A 22,029-nucleotide genomic window follows, 5' to 3' on the forward strand; every position below is an offset into this window, starting at 1 on the left:
ATATACTCATTTATAATAACCATTGCTGTTTTATTGTTCTGTGGGAACCCATCTTCTACAGGTGCCACCATCTAACCATTGTCTGTTATCTTTGAGATTTTTTTTTCGGACTCTTACGACCTCAGGTTCAGTTTTTCTCCTTTGGGCATATATTTCTTCCAAATGGTCTACCATTCATTTTTCAGCAAATATATGTCAATATATTTATTTTTACTCTACTTGTTATATATAATTTTACTCTATAGTTGGCACATATTACCTGCTGAGCCGAGTACTTGCTTTAATACTGTTTGAATTTTGTGCAATGCAGCGCCCCATCTGGCTATGGAAAAGTCAACACATTTTGCGAAGAAAGTCATTGTATACTGAAGTTAGGCTGGGTCCGGCACTGGATTGTAGTTTCTATCTAGTACTTAACAAAAATGCTGGATGGAAACAGATGGCGGAACTGATTGTTTACAATGGGATTGTTCCTACCTGTTCAGCAGGTCAGTTGCTGTGCCACACAGGTACAGATGCTGGACCAGATGCTCCAGATCTGCACATGACAGTAAGGCTATGTTGCCATGATAAGCTTCTGGTGATTTTTTGATGCACCAAAAATCCAGTCCCTGACTAGAGTAACATTTCTGGTGAAGGTGTAAGACAAAGCAGCAATCTTAATGAATCTCACCCAAAATATATAATGTACTGCCCAAAGTGTCTGGACATCAGAACACAATATCAAAGTATGCTTACTGAACATCTCATTCCAGGACATTAATACAGAGATCGTTCAATTTGCACTATGCAAAAACTAGTTTACTACATTGAGTTCTAAAATGTCAAACCAGCTTAAGGTTTTGTTGACAAGTCAACTCGTACCTATGATAGTCTTTTTTCCCCAAACCGAGTGGTCCGCAGAAAATATCGGAGGCATGTCTGATTTTAATCAAAATCAACAATGCAAGTCAATGGGTCGGTGAAAAAAAAAAAAAAATCGGACTGCTCTCAGATTACATCCGAGTGTGGTCTGATTTTCAGGGACCGTCAGAATGAAGAAGGTGGAGAAATTGTTTTTTTTTTTAATTTCTCCATGTACGAGAAAATCAGATGACACTCGTACCACACTGTGATCAAATTCAAATCCAAATAATCGGTCCGATTTTCTTGTACTTGAAAAAAAATCAAACATCTCAATGAGTCCTAAACATCATAAGTTTCCTTCCTTGGAGTATGTAGAAAGCACAACCAGATGATGCTGTTTAAATCTTTTAAGTATATTATAGCACAATACGTTGGAAAGAGAAAGCCCTAGAAGTAAAGAAAAAAATATTTAATTTTTATAGCTTTTTTCAAAAAAATATATGACCCTAGGCAGCAGCACAGAAAAACGAGAGTGGATAAAATGTATTTTATTGCAAGTTTTCTCCTTCCTAGTCTATAAATCATACAACTTCCATAAAATTCATTGTCAGCAATACATAGAAAATCACAGTATACCTGCTGGCTCTATTTACACACATGGATGAAGTGTCTGAGACTTGCACCTATAGCAGGCAGACAGATACCGAGTGATGAGATGGGAGAATCACATATGGATAATAAAACAGACATAGTATAGGTTTTTATTTGCCACTGGAGCATAGGAGCTTGAGAAACAACACCACGTTTTATTTCTTGCTGTATTAAAAAGGTGACGGAGTAGAGAAGACTGGAGGAGACAGACCAGCACATAGAGCGCAAGTGCAAGTTAGAAATTGTTAGCATGCCACCACCTAGAAGCGGAGGCACGATGGATACATGTACATTACAGCCATGAAGGTACTAGTCACTGCTGAATGCAGACACTTCACTTTGATTTCCTCAATGTCCTTCTTAACTATGCTGAGAGGCAGCCGTATTTATTTATTTTTTTTTTATTTTACAGCACCATTAAAGGTTTTCTATTAGGTTTCTTTTTTGGAATTCTGTGTAATATTGGCACAAAAAAATTCTCTATTCCCTTAAAACAAATAGAGTTATTCAGCATTTCTGACTTTTTTTATATAAACTTTTATGTTATTTTTTTCATCTAATTTTTTAACTTAAAAAATATTTATATATGTATATATATATATTTATATATGTAAGTCCGAGGGTAATGGCTGTATACATCACAGTCATCACTATTGCTCATTCATTCCGACTCACGTCTGATGGCAAAGAACTCAGGATAATTTATAGGAACCGCTCCCGCTAGAATGGGCAATTACGGTGTTCCCAAAATGTACTGCGATCGGTGTGTAAAAGTAGAATTACCAGAATGATGTGTGAATCCTCAGTTACAATACTGATGTCAATATCCTTGATAATGTCTATAGGTTCTTGGGAACAAATACTCTACAGCGAGAAGGCGATAGATACTCTGATGTCTGGATCAATAGATTTCACATGGCACACTTCATCGATTAAGAGCTTAATAAACTCATTCACAGAGGAAGGTTAATTATTTAGCACTAGCTGTTCAGTGATGTTACCATGAAGGACAGAATGATAGAAAACTAAATAGTTACAAGGAAATTGACATTATAAGGGTCTAAAGTGTGATTTTCTGATAAAAAAGCACTAAAGAGCTATTACAGAAGACAAACAATCTTTTTTTGTTTTGGGCTGCCTTGTGTAGTCATTGAGACCGGGGCATGATAGCCAATCTTGGTTCCTCCATATTTGCACCTTACACATCCACAAAATATTTCACAATATGACTCCAAACTCTTAGTAGAGAAATTGGAATGGAATATGACAGGCGAATGGAAGGAAGTGTCAGATGACAGAATAGCCAGAGTGAGTCGAAACCCATTACGGACATATTGGAAAAGAATCTCCACAATTATGTTGTTTCTACTGGTGCAAATGCAGGAAACATACTAAGAATACAAAATAAAAAGACTATACATTTGGTCTGAAAATGTAAAAAGCAAGTTACTGGAAAGCTCCAAACTCCAGCAAACCTGCACTTGTGGGCCCCAATTTTATAAGCAAAGTTTTGCCCTCATTTTAATGTCGGCAGAAGTCACGGTTGTTCATACTGTTCTCATGAGGGGAATTTACTTCTTTTCAGTTTATGTCTCATACAAATGTTCCAGATTTTCAGGTGTCGGCCTCTTCTTTGTTCCTTTATTCTCCCTCTTCTCTATGCTGATGATATGCTAATCGCCATCAAATAGCTACAAGACAATGATAGTCCAAAACAGAAGAAAACCAAGGCTGGAGTGAGGGACCCTGAGGCTTAGGCCCGAATTATTGCTGGTGAAGATAGGCTCCGGAGACTCATAAAGAGAATCGTCTGAGGTAAAAAAAACACAAAGAACAGAGATCATTATGGTATCATGGCTTACATTAAAATCAAAAACACAGACATTTGCAAGGTGCCTTTACTGAGATAAAGCACCATATAAATTATGTAATGGAAACCAAAAGTGGAAATCTCCAGTGTCTCCATCCTTCCATGCCTGGGCAAGGAAAATACATACTGCATGTGTGAACTACTGAATTTGCTGGTGCAGTCTTTTTTCCCAAAAACCTACAACCAATGCTGCAGTAAATCTTGGGTATACAGTTTAGGACTAAGGCCGGGGTCACACTGGCGAGGAATACGGACGAGTGAGGCGTTAAAAGCACGCATTACACACGGACAAATTATTTTCTATTGGTTTGCTCCCTACAGCTGTATATTTCTCGGGCGTATTCTACGGTCCGTGCCAATCACAGCATCCTGCGATTGTCAGCGTACTACACCCGCAATACGCCAATGCAAGTCTATGGGTGCGCAAAAAAATACGGATTACACACGGACCACACATGTGACTTGCGAGAAATACGCACCCGGTGTCTTTTAGAAAAGCCGGCAATTCAGTGCGCTATACAGTAAACTCACACTGACAGGTTTAATAAAGAAAGAATAGATATAGACACATAGAAAACACATATATATATATATATACACATACATACATACATGTCATTGTGACAAACATATATACAGTGGGGCAAAAAAGTATTTAGTCAGTCAGCAATAGTGCAAGTTCCACCACTTAAAAAGATGAGAGGCGTCTGTAATTTACATCATAGGTAGACCTCAACTATGGGAGACAAACTGAGAAAAAAAAATCCAGAAAATCACATTGTCTGTTTTTTTTTCATTTTATTTGCATATTATGGTGGAAAATAAGTATTTGGTCAGAAACAAAATTTCATCTCAATACTTTGTGATATATCCTTTGTTGGCAATGACAGAGGTCAAACGTTTTCTGTAAGTCTTCACAAGGTTGCCACACACTGTTGTTGGTATGTTGGCCCATTCCTCCATGCAGATCTCCTCTAGAGCAGTGATGTTTTTGGCTTTTCGCTTGGCAACACGGAATTTCAACTCCCTCCAAAGGTTTTCTATAGGGTTGAGATCTGGAGACTGGCTAGGCCACTCCAGGACCTTGAAATGCTTCTTACGAAGCCACTCCTTCGTTGCTCTGGCGGTGTGCTTTGGAACATTGTCATGTTGAAAGACCCAGCCACGTTTCATCTTCAATGCCCTTGCTGATGGAAGGAGGTTTGCACTCAAAATCTCACGATACATGGCCCCATTCATTCTTTCATGTACCCGGATCAGTCGTCCTGGCCCCTTTGCAGAGAAACAGCCCCAAAGCATGATGTTTCCACCACCATGCTTTACAGTAGGTATGGTGTTTGATGGATGCAACTCAGTATTCTTTTTCCTCCAAACACGACAAGTTGTGTTTCTACCAAACAGTTCTAGTTTGGTTTCATCAGACCATAGGACATTCTCCCAAAACTCCTCTGGATCATCCAAATGCTCTCTAGCAAACTTCAGACAGGCCCGGACATGTACAGGCTTAAGCAGTGGGACACGTCTGGCACTGCAGGATCTGAGTCCATGGTGGCGTAGTGTGTTACTTATGGTAGGCCTTGTTACATTGGTCCCAGCTCTCTGCAGTTCATTCACTAGGTCCCCCCGCGTGGTTCTGGGATTTTTGCTCACCGTTCTTGTGATCATTCTGACCCCACGGGGTGGGATTTTGCGTGGAGCACCAGATCGAGGGAGATTATCAGTGGTCTTGTATGTCTTCCATTTTCTAATTATTGCTCCCACAGTTGATTTCTTCACTCCAAGCTGGTTGGCTATTGCAGATTCAGTCTTCCCAGCCTGGTGCAGGGCTACAATTTTGTTTCTGGTGTCCTTTGACAGCTCTTTGGTCTTCACCATAGTGGAGTTTGGAGTCAGACTGTTTGAGGGTGTGCACAGGTGTCTTTTTATACTGATAACAAGTTTAAACAGGTGCCATTACTACAGGTAATGAGTGGAGGAAAGAGGAGACTCTTAAAGAAGAAGTTACAGGTCTGTGAGAGCCAGAAATCTTGATTGCTTGTTTCTGACCAAATACTTATATTCCACCATAATATGCAAATAAAATGAAAAAAAAACAGACAATGTGATTTTCTGGATTTTTTTTTCTCAGTTTGTCTCCCATAGTTGAGGTCTACCTATGATGTAAATTACAGACGCCTCTCATCTTTTTAAGTGGTGGAACTTGCACTATTGCTGACTGACTAAATACTTTTTTGCCCCACTGTATATATATATATTTATATTTCACAGAGTTCTTCATAGCAGAATAGCCGCTAATTAAATTGCCGGCTTCTATCAAATCATTCCCCAACCCGACATGAAATGACACATGGTTTACATTCAGTAAAGCATTTCATTTCATGTTTTTTTATATGTCCCTGACTAATAATTAGATGAGGGTTTGTGTGCAAAATTTGGGAGTTGTAGTTGTTATTTTAAGGGGTTAATTTGTTGTTAAAAAATGCGTGGGCTTCCCATTGCCCTATATTGGTGGCGAGTGGGTTAATGTAACAAAGGGTTAATGTCACCATTCGATTGTAAGGTGACATTAACCCTTTGTTAGATTAACCCATTCGCCACCAGTACAGGGCAATGGGAAGCCCACGCATTTTTTTTAACAACTACAACTTACCTTTTAAGTCAAATGGATGGGATTTATAGACAGCTCCTGCCAACTGGGCTTCTTTTTAACTCAGCATAAAGTGACCTGCTGTGGGGTTTTCAAATTTGTAACATGTCAATTTCTCTTGCAGCTATGCTGAGTTTTATGTGCAGATTTTCCTCATAGATGCCAAAAAAACACAAAAAGTTTTTTGGCGCACTTCCGATGAGGCATTTTGTCTGTACCTAAGCATATCAATAAAATGTTGTCAAAGCTAAATACCAAAAAACAAAAAAGGGTTATTGAGGCTATGTGCACAAGTGCCGAATTGCCACGGAAATTTCTGCCGCAAATCCGCAACGCCCTGCCGTGGGAAAATCATGGGAAATTCGCATGCGGAATTCCCACGAAAAACTAGCATTTTGCAAGCATATTTAGCTTGTAGAATACTAGCGTTTTCCAAGCGATCTGTAGCATCGTTTGGAAAACTGATTAACAGGTTGGTCACACTCGTCAAGCCTAGTGCTTGACAAGTGTGACCAATTTTTTACTATTGATGCTGCCTATGCAGCATCAATAGTAAAAGATAGGATGTTAAAAATAATTAAAAAAAAATAAATAATGTTATTCTCACCTTCCGACAGCCCCTGATCTGCTCTGCGGTGCTCCCGACATCTTACGGTCCCAGTAAAGCTTTGCGTAAAGGACCTGCGATGACGTCACGCTCATGAGAGCGCGACGTCATCATGGTCATTCGCGCAAAGCATTACTGGGACCGGAAGATGCCGGGAGCGTAGTGACAGGCGAGAAGGACTCCGGTGGCCGTCGGAAGGTGAGAATAACAATATTTTTTATTTTTATTCTATTTTTTACAGGATTATGGTACCCATAGCCTGGAGGAGAGTCTCTCCTCCTCCAGGCCCTGGGTACCATCCGCACATCAAGCGCTCACTTCACGCATGGTGAGCATAGCCACATGCGAAGAATGAGCGTTTGAATGCAATCCTATGGGTGCAAAAAGAATGAGAATACTGCGGATTTTTCCGCTATGCGATTCCGCAGTGGAAAAATCCGCAGCATTAGCACAGCATTGTGGAATCCCATAGGATTGCATGGGATGCATTTTTTTTGCGTTTTTGCGGCGATTCCGCATGTAAAAAAAGCCGCAAAAAAAAGCTAAGTGTGAACACAGCCTTAAAGCATGCCATACCAACAAGAGCGGATTCAAAAACGCGATAAAAACGCATATTTAAAAAAATGCAGATAAAACCGCAATGAAAAACCAAAGTAACCTCATTGAAATAATCAGTGCAAAAATGATGCAGAAATTCTGCAGCTTCAAAAACCTCAATAATAGTTTAGCCTAAGGCCTGGTTCCTACTAGTGTATAATAAATTGCTCATTCCAAAAAGTGGGACGAGTGCCCAGTAGTAAAAAGTAAAAAACAGACACAAAAATAATATATTTAAAATATAACACTCCCCAGCACTTTTCCTTATTCACCAATTTATATTAAAAAAAAAAAACACGCAGGTCCAACGTAGTCCAGGAAATCTGGCGTAGTCTACAAAATGATAAAAACATAAAAAGAGAGAACAAAAAAAAAAGACATTATCCCTCGTACACCAATTTATTAGAAAAACAAGTTCCCCTGCAGATCCGACCTAGTCCAACGCTTCCCCGAATCTGTCGAATAAAGCCTATGGACCCTGATTCTGAGGCTCCATAGGCTTTAGCTGCAGCCATTCTCAGCTCATGCTGTGCTCCGATAGACCCGGCAACTCTGAAGAGCGGTGACATCAGTAACATTACCACTCATCAGAGTCACCGAGTCTCGCAAAGCACAGCATGAGCTATGAGTGGCTGCTGCTAACGCCTATGGAGCCTCAGAATGAGGCGCTTTATATGATGGATTCAGGGAATGTCATGGGAAATGCTGGACTACGTCGGACCTGAGTTGGAACTTTTTCTTTTAATTGGTGAATACGGGACAGTGTCTTGTTTTTATTTTTCTCTTTTTATGTTTTTTCAGGTATACATTTGTGGATTACGTCAGATTCCCTGGACCTGTGTAGGTTTGTGGACTATCTCACCATGTCCCTGCCCCTAAAGACAACGAGCACGTTATGTGAATACTGTCATGTGGTTCTGTATGTAAAAGTGATGTGCGTCTTATGTAACGTATTACATTAATGTGCAGCATGTGTAGTGTTAATGCATAATGTGCATAAGGTATAGTACAGGATAAGCATAGGATTAGCTTAGGATAGCATAAGTACGGCTTATACTGTAAGTGGTTTAGCAACAGCATAAGACATATAAAAAGGATAATAGGTTAAGACTATGAGATTGGAAATAGTTAATAAAAGAACTAGCTGTGTCACGTGTCGTGGAGTGTTTTATTTAAAAAAAAAAATTGTGTGCATGTTTTAAATTTATTTATTAGATTAAACAAGGCTAACAAGCTCAACAATAAAATCCACATGAAAGGCACTAAAGGGTGCAAGTTTATAATGTGTAGGGGGGGTTGTGAAATTATATATCTGTAGGATATCTATCTATTCCCATATCTATCTCTCTATACAAAAAAACTGACCAGCACCTCCTACGTGTGAACAGGTGCAAGCTGCGATGGCTGCATTACATTGAAAAAAAAAAGAAGAGGAAACACAGCAGCACTCTGCATAAGCCTGGCCATGTGATAACACTGAAAACATTAGATCTAGACTCTGTTACTATTCAAAATGATGTACTTACAAACATGAAGGCTCTTAGTGCATAAATTGGCCAATTCATGTATGCCCATCAACCACGGCAAGGTGACCTCCCTCTGATGGCTCCTGTATTTACTTTAATTGCTACTCTTGGGCTATCTACCTACAGCAAAATGGACAAACCTGTCTCTCCTGGGCTGTGAACCTACAATTTATATGCAAGTAGAATGGATAGTGATTAGGGATGAGCGAACCCGAACTGTAAAGGTCTGGACCCGTACCGAACACATAGGTCTGGAACACGGGTTTCCATGGGAATCCCGTGTTATAGATTGGGTCTTTGGGCCTGTAAAACAAAGCAAAGTGTTCCTGCGGTGACTTCAGGGTTCACCCGAGTTCATAGTTCGGGCTTAACGTCACCGCCCGAACACTGCCGAAAAAAGCTGAAGACTGTCGAGTGCAGTGAATACCGCTGGAAGTTAATGAGCGGCCCCGGAAGCAGATGCGGCCGGAGACGGCGGGACGGGAGGACGCGTCGCTGGACAGATAAGTATAACTATAATGTTTATTATTAATCTTCTGCTTTGTTTTTTTTTCTTGCACCCATTGACTTGCATTGGCCAGTCTCATCTGATAAACGCGGCCATATGCAGCATGCTGGGATTTTTGTTCCTCTGCCCAAATCCAGCTTCTTTATCGCATTGCATTCGGCACATATATACGCAAGTGGAAAAAAGACATTAGGCTACGTTATCACGATGAGCTTTTAGTGGGTATTTAACGCTAGGTATTTTAGAAAAAATACAAGTAACCTACCTATTTTACCTAATGGGTGCAGAAATGGTGCAGAAATCTACAACATCAAAAGCTCACCAGTAGTGATGAGTGAGTATACTCGTTGCTCGGGTTTTCCCAAGCATGCTCGGGTGGTCTCCGAGTATTTTGGCGTGCTCAGAGATTTAGTTTTAGCGTCTCAAGTGCATGATTAGCGACTTGTAAATGGGCTGAATACATGTGGGAATTCCCTAACAACCAGGCATTCCCCACAAGTATTCAGGCTATCTAGCAGTCGCAAATCATGCAGCTGAGGCGACGAAAACTAAATCTCCGAGCACGTCAAAATACTCGGAGGACACCCGAGCAACGAGTATACTCGCTCATCACTAATGACCAGGAGCTTGTGAGAAATGCAGAGGTAGTGCTCGTGTTTCTATTATTCTTTTTCTCGAACTGTTCCACTCCTAATTTTGCCTTACAAATACTGAGGTAAATAACTCAACAAAAACTCAACTTGTGCATGTGGACCAAGTGTTGTGACCTCAGCTACGTATGACTATTAGTGATAAGCGAACGTGCTCAGATAAGGTGTTATCCAAGCATGCTCGTGTGCTAACCAAGTGTCTTTGACGTGCTCAAAGAAATAAGTTTAAAAAAATAATAACATAATAAAGTTCACATATGTGGCATCGCCACATCTGGAGCGATCCGACCTATAAAACTGTCACTAGTTAACCCCTTCAGCGAATGCTATAAAAAAGTGAGAAAAAAAATGCGTTTTTTACATTCTTCTGAACAAAAATTGGAATAAAACAAGATTAAACAGGCAAATAGAAATAGTATAGCTGAAAACGTCATCTTGTCCAGTAAAAAATATACAGCTCACCCATTGGAGAATAAAAAGTTATAGCTCTCAGAATATATTTTTTCTATAAAATAGCGTTTATTGTGTAAAAACGACAAAACATAAAAAAATTATATAAATGTGGTATCGCTGTAATTGGACTGACCCGAAGAATAAAGCTGCCTTATCACTTTTACCACACAGTGAATGGCATAAAAAAAAGCAATTCCTGAATTGCTGATTTTTGTTCATTCTGCCTCCCAAAAATTGAAATAGAAAGCGATCAAAAAGATCATGTGATTGAAAAGAGTACCAATAAAACCGTCAACTCATCCCGCAAAATACAAGCAGTCACATCACTCTGTTGACAGAAATATAGAAAAATAAGAGCTCTTAAAAAATAGCAATGCGATGAGTTCCACCTCTGCTCACTGATGCTGTGCACGCAGCAGCTCAATCATCAGTGGTTCTCAGACTGAACGGTGGCATCTTGGCCCCATCCAGGTTGAAAACTGTTTATCCCAGACATGGATTACGGCGTGGGTCAGAACGACTGACAGGTGAGGGATAATGTTGTTTTTTCTTTTTGCTTTATTACAGGATACAAGGGATTTAATGGAATGGGCATTCAGTGAATATAACTGTGTTTGTTATTTTTAAATAAAAATGGAAAAGTGAGTTCTGTTTTTATTGCAAATAAAAGACTTTATACTTGCTGTGTTTTTATTTACCATTCAACTATAGGATTAGTAATAGAGAAGCGTCTTACCTCTACCACCACAAGGCAAGTGGGAAGAGGAAGCAAAGCACCAGAACTATAATAAATCTGATAGAGGTGCCGATTTCTGGCTACGGGCTGCTATTTTTAGGCTGTGGGGGTTAATATTCATGGACCCTTACCAGCTTGAGGATACCAGCTCCCTGCTGTATGCTTTAGCAAGGCTGGATGTCTAAAATGTGGGGGAACTTATGCCATTTTACAAAATTATTAATTTAAATAATTTAAAAAAACAGCATGGGGACCCCTTTATTATTGATAACGAGCCTTGCTGAACTTGACAGCTCAGGGATAGGGTTACAGCCCACGGCTGTCAGTTTTGCCTGGCTGGTTATCAAAAATACAGTGCAACCTACGCCATTTTTTTAATTTTATAGCACAGGCGGTGTCTAATAAATACTCCCATCAGCCGCCGCCTGATCTCACTGTTATTAGTTGAACATAACTCTCAACATTCTCCACAGCTTTCACTGATTACAACGTGAGCAGGAGAGAAGGATGAGAGCTGTATTCAGCATGAGGAACAATGTTAAGTGTACCGATGTCATCAGTGTGTCACCAGTGTGCACGTTTGCTGGACATTTTGTGGCATGTGCCGCTGCTAAAAGATGGACATGTCAGCATATTTTGCCTATGGACACATGTGGAAACACACTAATATATGCAGAGACCCATTTCTACGTGTGTCTCCACTACGTGTGAAAACTGTCACCACATGTACCGGACACACTGAAGTATGAAAAAGCCCTTGGATGAATTCACTGAGAGGTATAGTTTATAAAATGTGGTCACTTTTGAGGTTTCAGCTATTCTGGCACCTCAGGGGCTCTTCCAGTGGGTCATGGCACACGCAAACCATAACAGTAAAATCTGCACTATAATATCGCCTTCCTTCCCTTCTGAGCTTTGCTCTGTGCCTGAAAAGCATTTCCCGATTATATGTCAGCTATTGGCGCACTCAAGAGAAACTGTACAACAAACTGTGAGGTCCATTTTTTCCTATTAACCCTAATAAAAATTAAAAACTTGGGGCTAAAACAACATTTTAGTGGTAAAAATGTAGTTATTCTTTATTCACCGCCCAATGGTATAAAATTCTGTGAGGTACATGTGGTGGCAAAGCTCATTGCACCCCTAGATGAACTCATTTAGAAGTGTAGTTTGTAAAATGGTGTTACTTATGGAGGTTTCTGCTGTTATGGCAACTCAGGGGCTCTGCCAATGTGACATGGCACCCTCAAACCATTCTAGCAAAATCTGAACTCCAATATGGCACGTCTTCCCTTCTTAGTTTTCAAAAGTAGTTTTTGACCACATATGGGGTATTGGCATACTCAGGAGAAATTGCATAACAAATTATACAGTCTATTTTCTCCTATTATCCCTTTTGTAAATTAAAAACTTGAGGCCAAAGTAACATTTTATTGAAAAAATTGGTAAGTTTCCATGTATTCGGCCCAATGTTATACAATTCTGTGAATCCCCTGAGGTTTAAATTTTTTTACTACACTCATAGATGTATTCCACAAGAAATATAGTTTCTAAAATGAGGTCACTTGTGAGGTTTTTGTTCTTTAGGCATGTCAGGGGCTTTTAAAATGTGACTGTAAGGATTCCGGACTTTCCTTTGTGCCTGTTTGCCCTTATTCAAGATGGAGTCTTGTATCTCGCCCTGTCATGGAACTTCCTATCTGTTTTGTGATTTAAGTCCGAGTCATGTGTTCCTCTTTGCCTGAGTATTTTGTTGCTGTTGGCTCTTGAGCGCCTGCCGGTCTACTGGTGGATTCCCTGCTGCTCTTTACTCGGTGCACTGCCTTTCCATGCTCTGCTGCCTACAGTCCCCTGGGCGTCTCCCTGATAACTGCTATCTGGACTTCTACTTAGGAGCTGTTCACTTCTGGAACTGCTGTGACCAGTAAGGAATCCTAACGTCATCATCTCCTCTTGGTCTGCTACTCCTGTGAATTGCTGGACTTCTACGTCTAGTTGCCGCATGTATTTTTCACCGATCTGATTGCTGGACTTCTACACATTAGTGCGGTGTGCGTGTTCATCCATAATTTCGCTGGACTTCCTCATTAAGGGCTGTGTGCTTCCTCTTGTATATAATGCTGGACTCTCACGTTTAGTGCCTAGTGCACACCTGTGTCATATTACAGTTGGCCTGGTTCATATTAGCAGTCACGCCCTGCTCTTCACTTTCACTGGACTTGCTATATTGTGCTGTGTTTTCATTACTATTGCAGGGAGTGCTCTGTTAGTTTTGCTTCACTTGCATCATGCTATATTGTGCTGTGTTTTCGTTACTATTGCAGGAAGTGCTCTGTTAGTTTTGTTTCACTTCTTAATATACTTATTTACATCAGTTTTGGTCTCAGTCTCGTGTTATCCCATGCAATCAGATTCCGTAGTACCCTTATAAATGTTACAGTGACATGGCATCCATAACCTATTCAAGTCAAAATTGCACTGAAGAATTCAATTGTCCTTACCTTACAAGCCCTGCTGTGTGTCCAAACAGTAGCTTTCCATCACATATGGTGCATTGGTGTACTCAAAACAAATTGTACTGACAAATTTCTCCTGTTACTCTTGTGAAAAATGTGCGGCTGAAAAAATGTATTTTTTAAATTTTCACGGCTAAGGCTGGGGTCACACTGGCGAGGAATACGGCCGAGTGAGAGGCGCTAAAAGCACGCATTAGACACGGACAAATGATTCTCTATGGGGTCCCTCGCACCAGCCGTATATTTCTCATCCGTATTCTACGCTCCGTGCCAATCGCAGCATGCTGCGATTGTCAGCATACTACGACCGTAATACGCCAATGCAAGTCTATGGGTGCGCAAAAAATACGGATTACACATGGACCACACATGTGACCTGCGAGAAATACGCAACCCCGGTGTCTTTTAGCAAAGCCGGCAATTCAGTGCGCTATACAGTAAACTCACAATGACCGGTTTAATAAAGAAACGAAAGAATAGATATATACACATAGAATGCATATATATATATGCATTCTATGTGTCTATATCTATTCTTTGGTTTCTGTTAGAAGCCCTGTCATAGGGCTCCATTATATGTCCACTTTGCAAGGCGGCGAGGAAATCTCGCCATACGGATTGCATACGGATGCTTAGATGCGCAAAATACGCGACCACACCTTGATTACGGATGACATACGGAGCACTGTTTAGGGGCCATTCATCCGTATTACGCATGTAAAATACTGACCGTATTTTGCGTCGGTTAGTGTGACCCCAGCCTTAATGTTATAAAATTGTGAAGCTCACCACACCTATAGATAAGTTCATTGAGTTGTGTAGTTTCCAAAATGGGGTCACATGTGGGAAGAATCCACTGTTTAGGCACATTAGAGGCTTTGCAAATGTGACATGGCGACATGTTTCTATTCAAGCCAACATATGAGGTATTGGTGTACTCAGGAGAAAATGGACCATGCAATTTGATGTGCAATTTCTTCCGTTACCCTTTTAGTAATTAAAAAATTTGGGCTAAAGCAACATTTTTGTAGGAAATTTGTCTTTAATTCAGATCAATGTGGTTTTAAGCACTTTGAGGGGTGTAGTTTTTAAAATGGTTTCAAGTTTGGGTAATTTCTGTCACATAGGCCCCTCAAAGACACTTCAAATGGGATGTGATCCCTAAAAAATTGGTTTTATAATTTTTATTGGAAAAATTAGAAATTGCTGGTAAAGTTTTAGGCTATGTGCACAAGTTGCAGATTTTGATGCATTACTGCGGCATTTTTGGATGCGCGGAATTGCATCAAATCCGCAGTGTAGTGCACAAGCAATGTAGTCAATGGGAATTAGAAAAATTGCTATGCACATGCTGCGGAAAAATACGTGCGGCTTTGCAGCATTTTATTTTCCGCAGCATGTCAATTCTTTTTGTTGATCTGCAGAGTTTCTGCACCCATTGACAACCATTGAGTCAGAAAAATCCGCAGCAAAACCACAGGTTTAAAAAGATCTGCTTGGGCGAACTGCAGGGCTCAGGAAAGATGGAGTGAAGTTTTGCAATGCAGATTTTGATGGAATGTTCTGTGGGTGTCAGGTCGTGTTTGGAGAGTCCCCGATGTGCTTAAACAGTGGAAATCCCCCACAAGGGACCCTATTTTGGAAACCTCTCAAAGAATTTATCTAGATGTGTGGTGAACACCTTGAACCCACTGGTGCTTAACAGAATTTTACATTTACAGCTTTGATCTGTGAAAATGAAAAAAAAAATATTTTTCCCACAAAAATGTTGTTTAAGGCTAGTTTCACACTTGCTTTTTTTTGCAGCGCGTTTTTCCCGCAAAAAAGCATTGAAAAAACGCATACAAACGCATACAGATGCTGCGTTTTTTTCAAGCATTTTTATGAGCATACATGAAAAAAACGCAGCGTTTTTATGCGTTTGTATGCGTTTTTAGTGCGTTTTTACCGCGTTTGCGTTTTTTTCCAACATTAGGTGGCCCCTCACACTAACCCAAACCATGACTTTACTAACCCTAACCCTGACCCTGACCCTAACCCTTAACCAAACCATACCCTGATCCTAACCCTAACCCTTAACCAAACCATACCCTAACCCTTAACCAAACCATACCCTGACCCTAACCCTAACCCTTAACCAAACCATACCCTAACCCTGACCCTAACCCTAACCCTAAACCCCTTAACTAACCCTAACTCTAACCCAAACCCCTAAATTCCATTGTCTAAACTAATGGTAAAAAAAAAAACGCATGTGCAAAAAAAGCATACATAAGCATGCCAATGCGCACATATGCTCACCATAGATTTATAATGGGTGTCTTGCTGTAAAAATACGCATTGCGCGCGCATGCGTTTTTTTGAGGCAAGTCAGACGCTCAAAAAATGCAACAGGTTGCATTCTGTGCGCCCGAGCGCATACCGCAAAAAAACGCATGCACGGTAAAACGCGTACAAACGCATGTGTATGCGCACATAAGCGCATCCCATGCAAAGTATAGGAAAAAAAAACGCATGCGCTATTTAGCGCTAAAATACCGCGGAAAAAAAACGCAAATGTGAAACCAGCCTTAGGCCTCTTTCACACATCAGGTTTCGCAGTCAGGCGCGATCCGGCGCTTTTGACAGAAACCGGATCCGGCGAAATGCAATGCCGGATCCGGTTTTCCCCCCCATTGACTTGCATTTGCGCCGGATCGCGCCGGATGGCCATGCGTTTCATCCGGTTTTCGCCGGATCCGGCAATGTGTCGCAATGTGTCGCGATCCGGCGTCTGGAAAAAACGTCTACTGTAACGTTTTTTGTCTCCGGCGAAAAAGCCGGACACGCCGGATCCGGCGCGTCCGGCTTTTTCACACAATGAAAGCCTATGAGCGCCGCAATGCGCCGGATCCGCCCCAAATGGAGCAGCAAATAGAACATGCTGAGGAGGGGAGGCCAGCAGCAGATGAGAGACGGTAATTATCAAATCCCCCATTCCTCCAAACTAGGGCCATGGAATATCAAGATATTCATTGGCCCTTTGTTTCTCTTTATTCAACAGCCGCCAAAGAGATGCAGCAGCAGCAGCAGCAGAAATGGCATCACTGGCAGCAGCAATACCCACAGCCATGGAGTCTGGCCATCAACAGGACAGCACATCTTCTTCTGGGAGCCCTCCCTCGCATCGTCAGCGTTTGACGGTAAGTTTTTATTTCCAAAATCCATCATCTCTGTAATATATGTCTATTCATTGCCTTTTATTTCAAAACAGGAATCACAAGATGAAGAGGAGCTCCCAGAAGAAGAAGGAAGGGGTGGACAGACACCTGGAGTGGGCTCACAATTGGTAAGTTTTTTGCATCAAACGCAGAAACACAACATCACACTACACACAACACATAGAAAACAATGTTCTGCAGACCACACACAGCAAACAAATGCCTACATCCAAAGACATAACATTTTTTGTTTTCTTCTCTAGTCTTCCCAATCTGGTGCTCGGCCAAGGTCGTCGGCGACAGCAACGCGGCGGTCACCAGCGTGTAAGTATAAATATTTTTGCTTTTTTTTTTGCACTTTTTATTTCATTTCTTTTGTGGAGGCTAATTATGTTATTTTTGTCTTTTTCTTTAACAGCCTTTACAGCGTGCTCCCGACTCTGACGGTGAGGATGGAGGACTCGATGTGGACCACCTCATCGATCTCGTCAGAGAAAGGGAGCCGCTCTGGAATATGGCTGACCGCCGCCACGCTGACCTTATCGTTACCCGACGACTCTGGGAGGAAATCTGTTCTCTCCTTGTGGGCCGCTGGGAGGACCTCGAAGCTCGGGCCCAGATTAAAGAGCGTAAGTATATACAGTACCGGTTGCTTGATGTAAACCAGTGTTTCCCGAACTCCAGTCCTCGTGGTCCCCACGGATCATGTGTTCAGGATTTCTATTTACTATGGAAATCCTGAAAACATGACCCCTGGGGACCATGAGGACTGGAGTTTGTGAAACACTGATGTTGTATACTAACCACTCCTTTCTCGTTTCAGGGAACAGAATTGTGAATCGGTGGCGGTCTGTGAGGGATCGTTTCAAGAAGGAGTTCAATAAAGAGATGCGGGCCCCGAGTGGATCTGGAGGACGCAGGAGCAAGTACAAGTACGCAGAAGCCCTGTCGTTCCTCCGGGAAACAATGCTCACCAGAAGGTAAATATTACACACCACATGTGAAAAAAATGTTAGATGTAACTTTTTTTTTTCAGCCAGGGCCATACCATGTCAGTATTTTAATTGTTTTTTTTTCTCTTTATTCCACAGCACGGTGAGCAGCACTCGGGAGCCTGCACGATTGGACCCTTCTGAGGCGATCCCTGAGGAGACCGGCACCGAGGGACACTTCGACCGCCCCGGCACATCTGCACCTTCCCAGCCTTCCCACACATTCGACCCATCTGTCCCATCCACCAGCACAGGAGATATCGTGGCCGCCTACATTACATGAAGCTGCTGGTGAGGAGATCGATTTCCCTTTACCCCACCCTTCTGCCCCTGCCACCTCTAGTACACCTGCGGGTACTGGGCGGCAGCGGCAGAGGGGTCAGGAAAAGAGTTATGCGCAAGAGTTCTTGCATCTGAATGCATCTTTCCAGAACTGTCTCAAAGTCTTGTCAGAGCAAATCTCCGCAGGCTTTCAGCAGATCAACTCCAGCATTCTGGAGGTGAAGACACTTCTGCAAACCATGCATTCAGAAGCAAGATCTTCGCCAAACCACACCTTTTTCAGGTCTGTTGTGGAGCGCATGGCAACACTATCTCCTACCCAGCAGATGCATGTAATGCATTCGTGCCACGGTGCTCTACAGCAGGTTACCTCCCAACCTCCACCTCCCACCACTGTAGTTCCTCCACCTGCACCCCCTCCAGCCACTTTCCATCCTCCCCCTCCTATTACATCTGCACCCCCTCCAGCCACTTTCCATCCTCCCCCTCCTATTACATCTGCACCCCCTCCAGCCACTTTCCATCCTCCCCCTCCTATTACATACCAGCAACCTCACCAGTACCAGACATCTCCCCACTTCCAGCAACCTGCCCCGTACCAAACTCCTTCCCCGTACCAAACTCCTTCCCCATACAACTTTCCATCAACATCATCTGCTCCTACAGTCCCTGCCCAACCCTCCACTCCACCGCCCACCACCTCTTCTGCCTCCCACATGTCCACCCATTCTGTAGCTTTTTCCACACCTTCACCTCTAACTGTTCCTTCCCCACCACGATCCCAGTCCTCTCTCCACACACCCAGTGTCGAAGTGTCCCGCAGCCCCTCCAGCAGTATTTCCACCCCACAGTACACAGAGTTGTAATGTTTTTTTTTGTAATAAAAATGCCCATTGGGTTTAAAACCTTTATTAAAAAAGTTTTTTGCACTTTAAAAACATAAAAAAAAAAAAAAATTAAATAAAAGTTAAATTATCGTTTCACAATGGTTGTCTGTCATTTCTTTCTGCGGCGAACTATGTTTTAAAAAAAGGTTAAATACAGGGTATTTCAAAGGTAAAAAGGTATTCAAAACCAGGTATATAACTGTGGGTAAATTTTAGCTTTGTGCCACAGTTGTGTTCCTGGTTGTGTTTGAAGCAAAGTATTTCACCTAAAAAGTTGTGTTTATTGTTGGTGATTTCCTACCAATGTACACAACTTTTGTTAAAAGGTGAAATACTTTGCATAAAACACAACCAGGTACACACCTGTGGCCTAAAGGTAAAAATAGTAAGACCATGACAAGATAGCCAACTTTGGTTGGCAAAGGTATATACTGTTGGTCCAGAAGGTACACAAGTTTGGTTAGGGCACAAATCTTTCACACTCTGTCATCCCAGTGTACTCTGCCTTGAGGTGACATAAAGTATAGTGGAAAATTGTCCCTGAAACCGTCACAGAACTTCTAGTGGTAATATTTCCAATGACAACATCCATCTTCGCCAGTAACTTGCTCTTCTCTCCAACCTGCACTTTCTTCTCTACAACCTGTCAAAGAAGGGCTGTAGGAACATGCTATATCTAGTTTTCCAGTAGCCAATCCCGTTCGGAAGGCCACAAGGGTCAATTTTAAAAACCGGATCCGGCGTAATCCGTCGAAAAACGGATAGAAAAACGGATGAACCGGATGAGACGGATCCGGTTTTGTCTGTCAAGAACAAGACGGATCCTGCAGAAAACCGGATCCGGCACTTCAGGTTTTACAAAACATTTGCCGGATCCGGCATTCCGGCACGACGCCGGATCGCGCCTGACGCCGAAAACCTGATGTGTGAAAGTAGCCTTAGTCCTATTTTTTTAATTTCACAAAGATAGCAGGAGAAAACTGACCACGAAATTTGTTGTGCAGTTTCTTCTGAGTACACAGATACTCTTTATGTGGTCAAAAACTACTTTTGAGGCACAGTGCAAAGTTCAGAAGGGAAGAAACACCATATTGGAGTTCAGATTTTGCTGGACTGGTTTGAGGATGCCATGTCACATTGGTCAAGCCCCTGAGGTGCCAGAACAGCAGAAATCCCCATAAGGGACCCCATTTTACAAATTAAACGTCTCAATGAATTCATATAGGAGTGCAGAGATCATATTGACACCACAGGTTTGTCACAGGATTTTATACCATTGGGCAGTGAAGCAAAAATAATGACATTTTTACCAACAAAAAATTGTTTTAGCCCAAGAAAGTAGAAATACCCCATATGTGGCTGTACAGTACTATTTAACCACATGGCAAGACTCGGGAAGGTCAGAGTGCTATTTTTCTCCTGGAGCGCAGATTTTCCTAGAATAGTTTGCAGACTCCATATACAGAACCCCTAAGTGCTAGAAGAGCAGAATCCCTCCTCATGTGACCCCATTTTAGAAATTATACCCCTTTGAAAATTTATCTACAGGTGCAGTGATGATTTTGTCTCCACGGGTGTTTTCCAGAAACAAGCAGCAGTAATGTTGCTGAGTGAAAACTGCAAACTGTCATTGTAGTGCCCAGTAATTTGTAGTTGCAGGTACTTTGTAGTGCCAGTACACATTAAGGTGCCCAGGTCATGCTTCTGGAGAAATACACCCGTAAGTTAGGTGGGCTCTAATCACTGCAGCAATGCCAAACGTGTATGCTAAATATGGTTTAGGCACACTGGGGCTCAGAAAGGAGAGGGGCATTTGGATTTCGGAACGCGCAGAATTTGCTGAATTTCTTTTGGGGGGGCGAGGAGCTATAGAGCTTTTCCAGAGCCTTTGCGCTACTAGTAACGTGGAAGCCCCCTATATTTCCATTAATAGATGACAAACCTGAGTGAGGGCTTGCTTTTTTGTGGATTGATATGAAGCTTTTGCTGGGAACATTTTAAGCAACATTTGGGGTCACATTTATCCGGCATGATACTCTAAGCACTTATAGTTGGGTTTCCATCTAAATCTCTGAGTGACGTGATTCACATGAAACCCCGGAGGTATCCATTCATTATAAAGAGGCAGCAGAGTTACTCTGGACTCTGCCTGGCCTCTGTTCAGCGTTGTCCTTATTTTCAGAAGTGCACAAAACTGTGACCGACTGCACTTTTATGCAATACTAAAAAGACAGACACCGCCGGATCACAGGTCAGACAGCGTCCACAGTGCCTCCATCTGCCTCATAGGGAATCTTCCACCGGGGATGCCATCTGAATCACGTATTTCAGAGAATTACTCTGACATCCCCTATTGTTATTGGTGGATCCTGAGCTATCAGCCGTGTATAAGGGTTACCGGTCAATGTAATCCTGTTTTTACTGATAATAAGGAGCTTGCTAAAAAAAAATCTTCCTGAAAGAACAGGAAGAGTCTAAAATTACTATTTTTTTTTTTTTTTTTTCTTAATAAAGCATGACATGAAAATAAAATAAAAAATTGCTAAAAATGTTTTAAAAATACTTGTACCACAAAAACCTGAATTTTACAAATAGGTTATTTTCTTATAGTAGCTTCCTTAAACCTTTTACTAACCTCCGCCGTACACATACTGCATAAGTAGGTAGCAGGTGTATGGAGCAAGCTCACAGGGTGAGCTCGCCCCATACCCAGCAGGTAATGGCTGTGTGTTACAGCCAGAACCTGTCTCCAACAATCGCTGGTGGTGCAAAGCAATTGGTAACCTGTTAAATACCGCTGTCAAACCCTGACAACAGCATTAACAGCAAGCTGGCGGGGGGCGTGTTAAGTACGACCATGACATGATCGCGGCTCGTCGATGGGTTGCTATGACAGCAGAGGGTCTGTTGAAGACCTGCATCCTTGTCATTACGCAGCTCCCTTGAAACCCTGCCTGTGGTGGGGCCTCAAAGGAGACCATGATTTTCACTATATGCAGCAATACTGTGGCATTGCTTTATTTAGCACAATCGATCAGACGATCGCAGGTTGAAAGGACTA

At 41.9% G+C, this 22,029-nt stretch overlaps 1 protein-coding gene across 1 annotated transcript in view; it reads right to left on the reverse strand.

Moving 5' to 3' along the window:
- Window positions 1–1,379: 1,379 nt before the first annotated feature.
- Window positions 1,380–22,029, reverse strand: part of EFNA2 (ephrin A2) — a 433,374-nt gene continuing 412,724 nt past the window's right edge. Inside the window, exon 4 of the mRNA XM_073547298.1 lies at window positions 1,380–3,307. Within this exon, the coding sequence (XP_073403399.1) occupies window positions 3,189–3,307 (119 nt within the window). The 3' untranslated portion in view covers window positions 1,380–3,188. The remainder of the gene's footprint in view (window positions 3,308–22,029) is intronic.

Source organism: Dendrobates tinctorius, unplaced genomic scaffold (assembly GCF_039654945.1).
Source record: "Dendrobates tinctorius isolate UK_male_01 unplaced genomic scaffold, ASM3965494v1 ptg000011l, whole genome shotgun sequence".
Taxonomy (NCBI): Eukaryota; Metazoa; Chordata; class Amphibia; order Anura; family Dendrobatidae; genus Dendrobates; species Dendrobates tinctorius.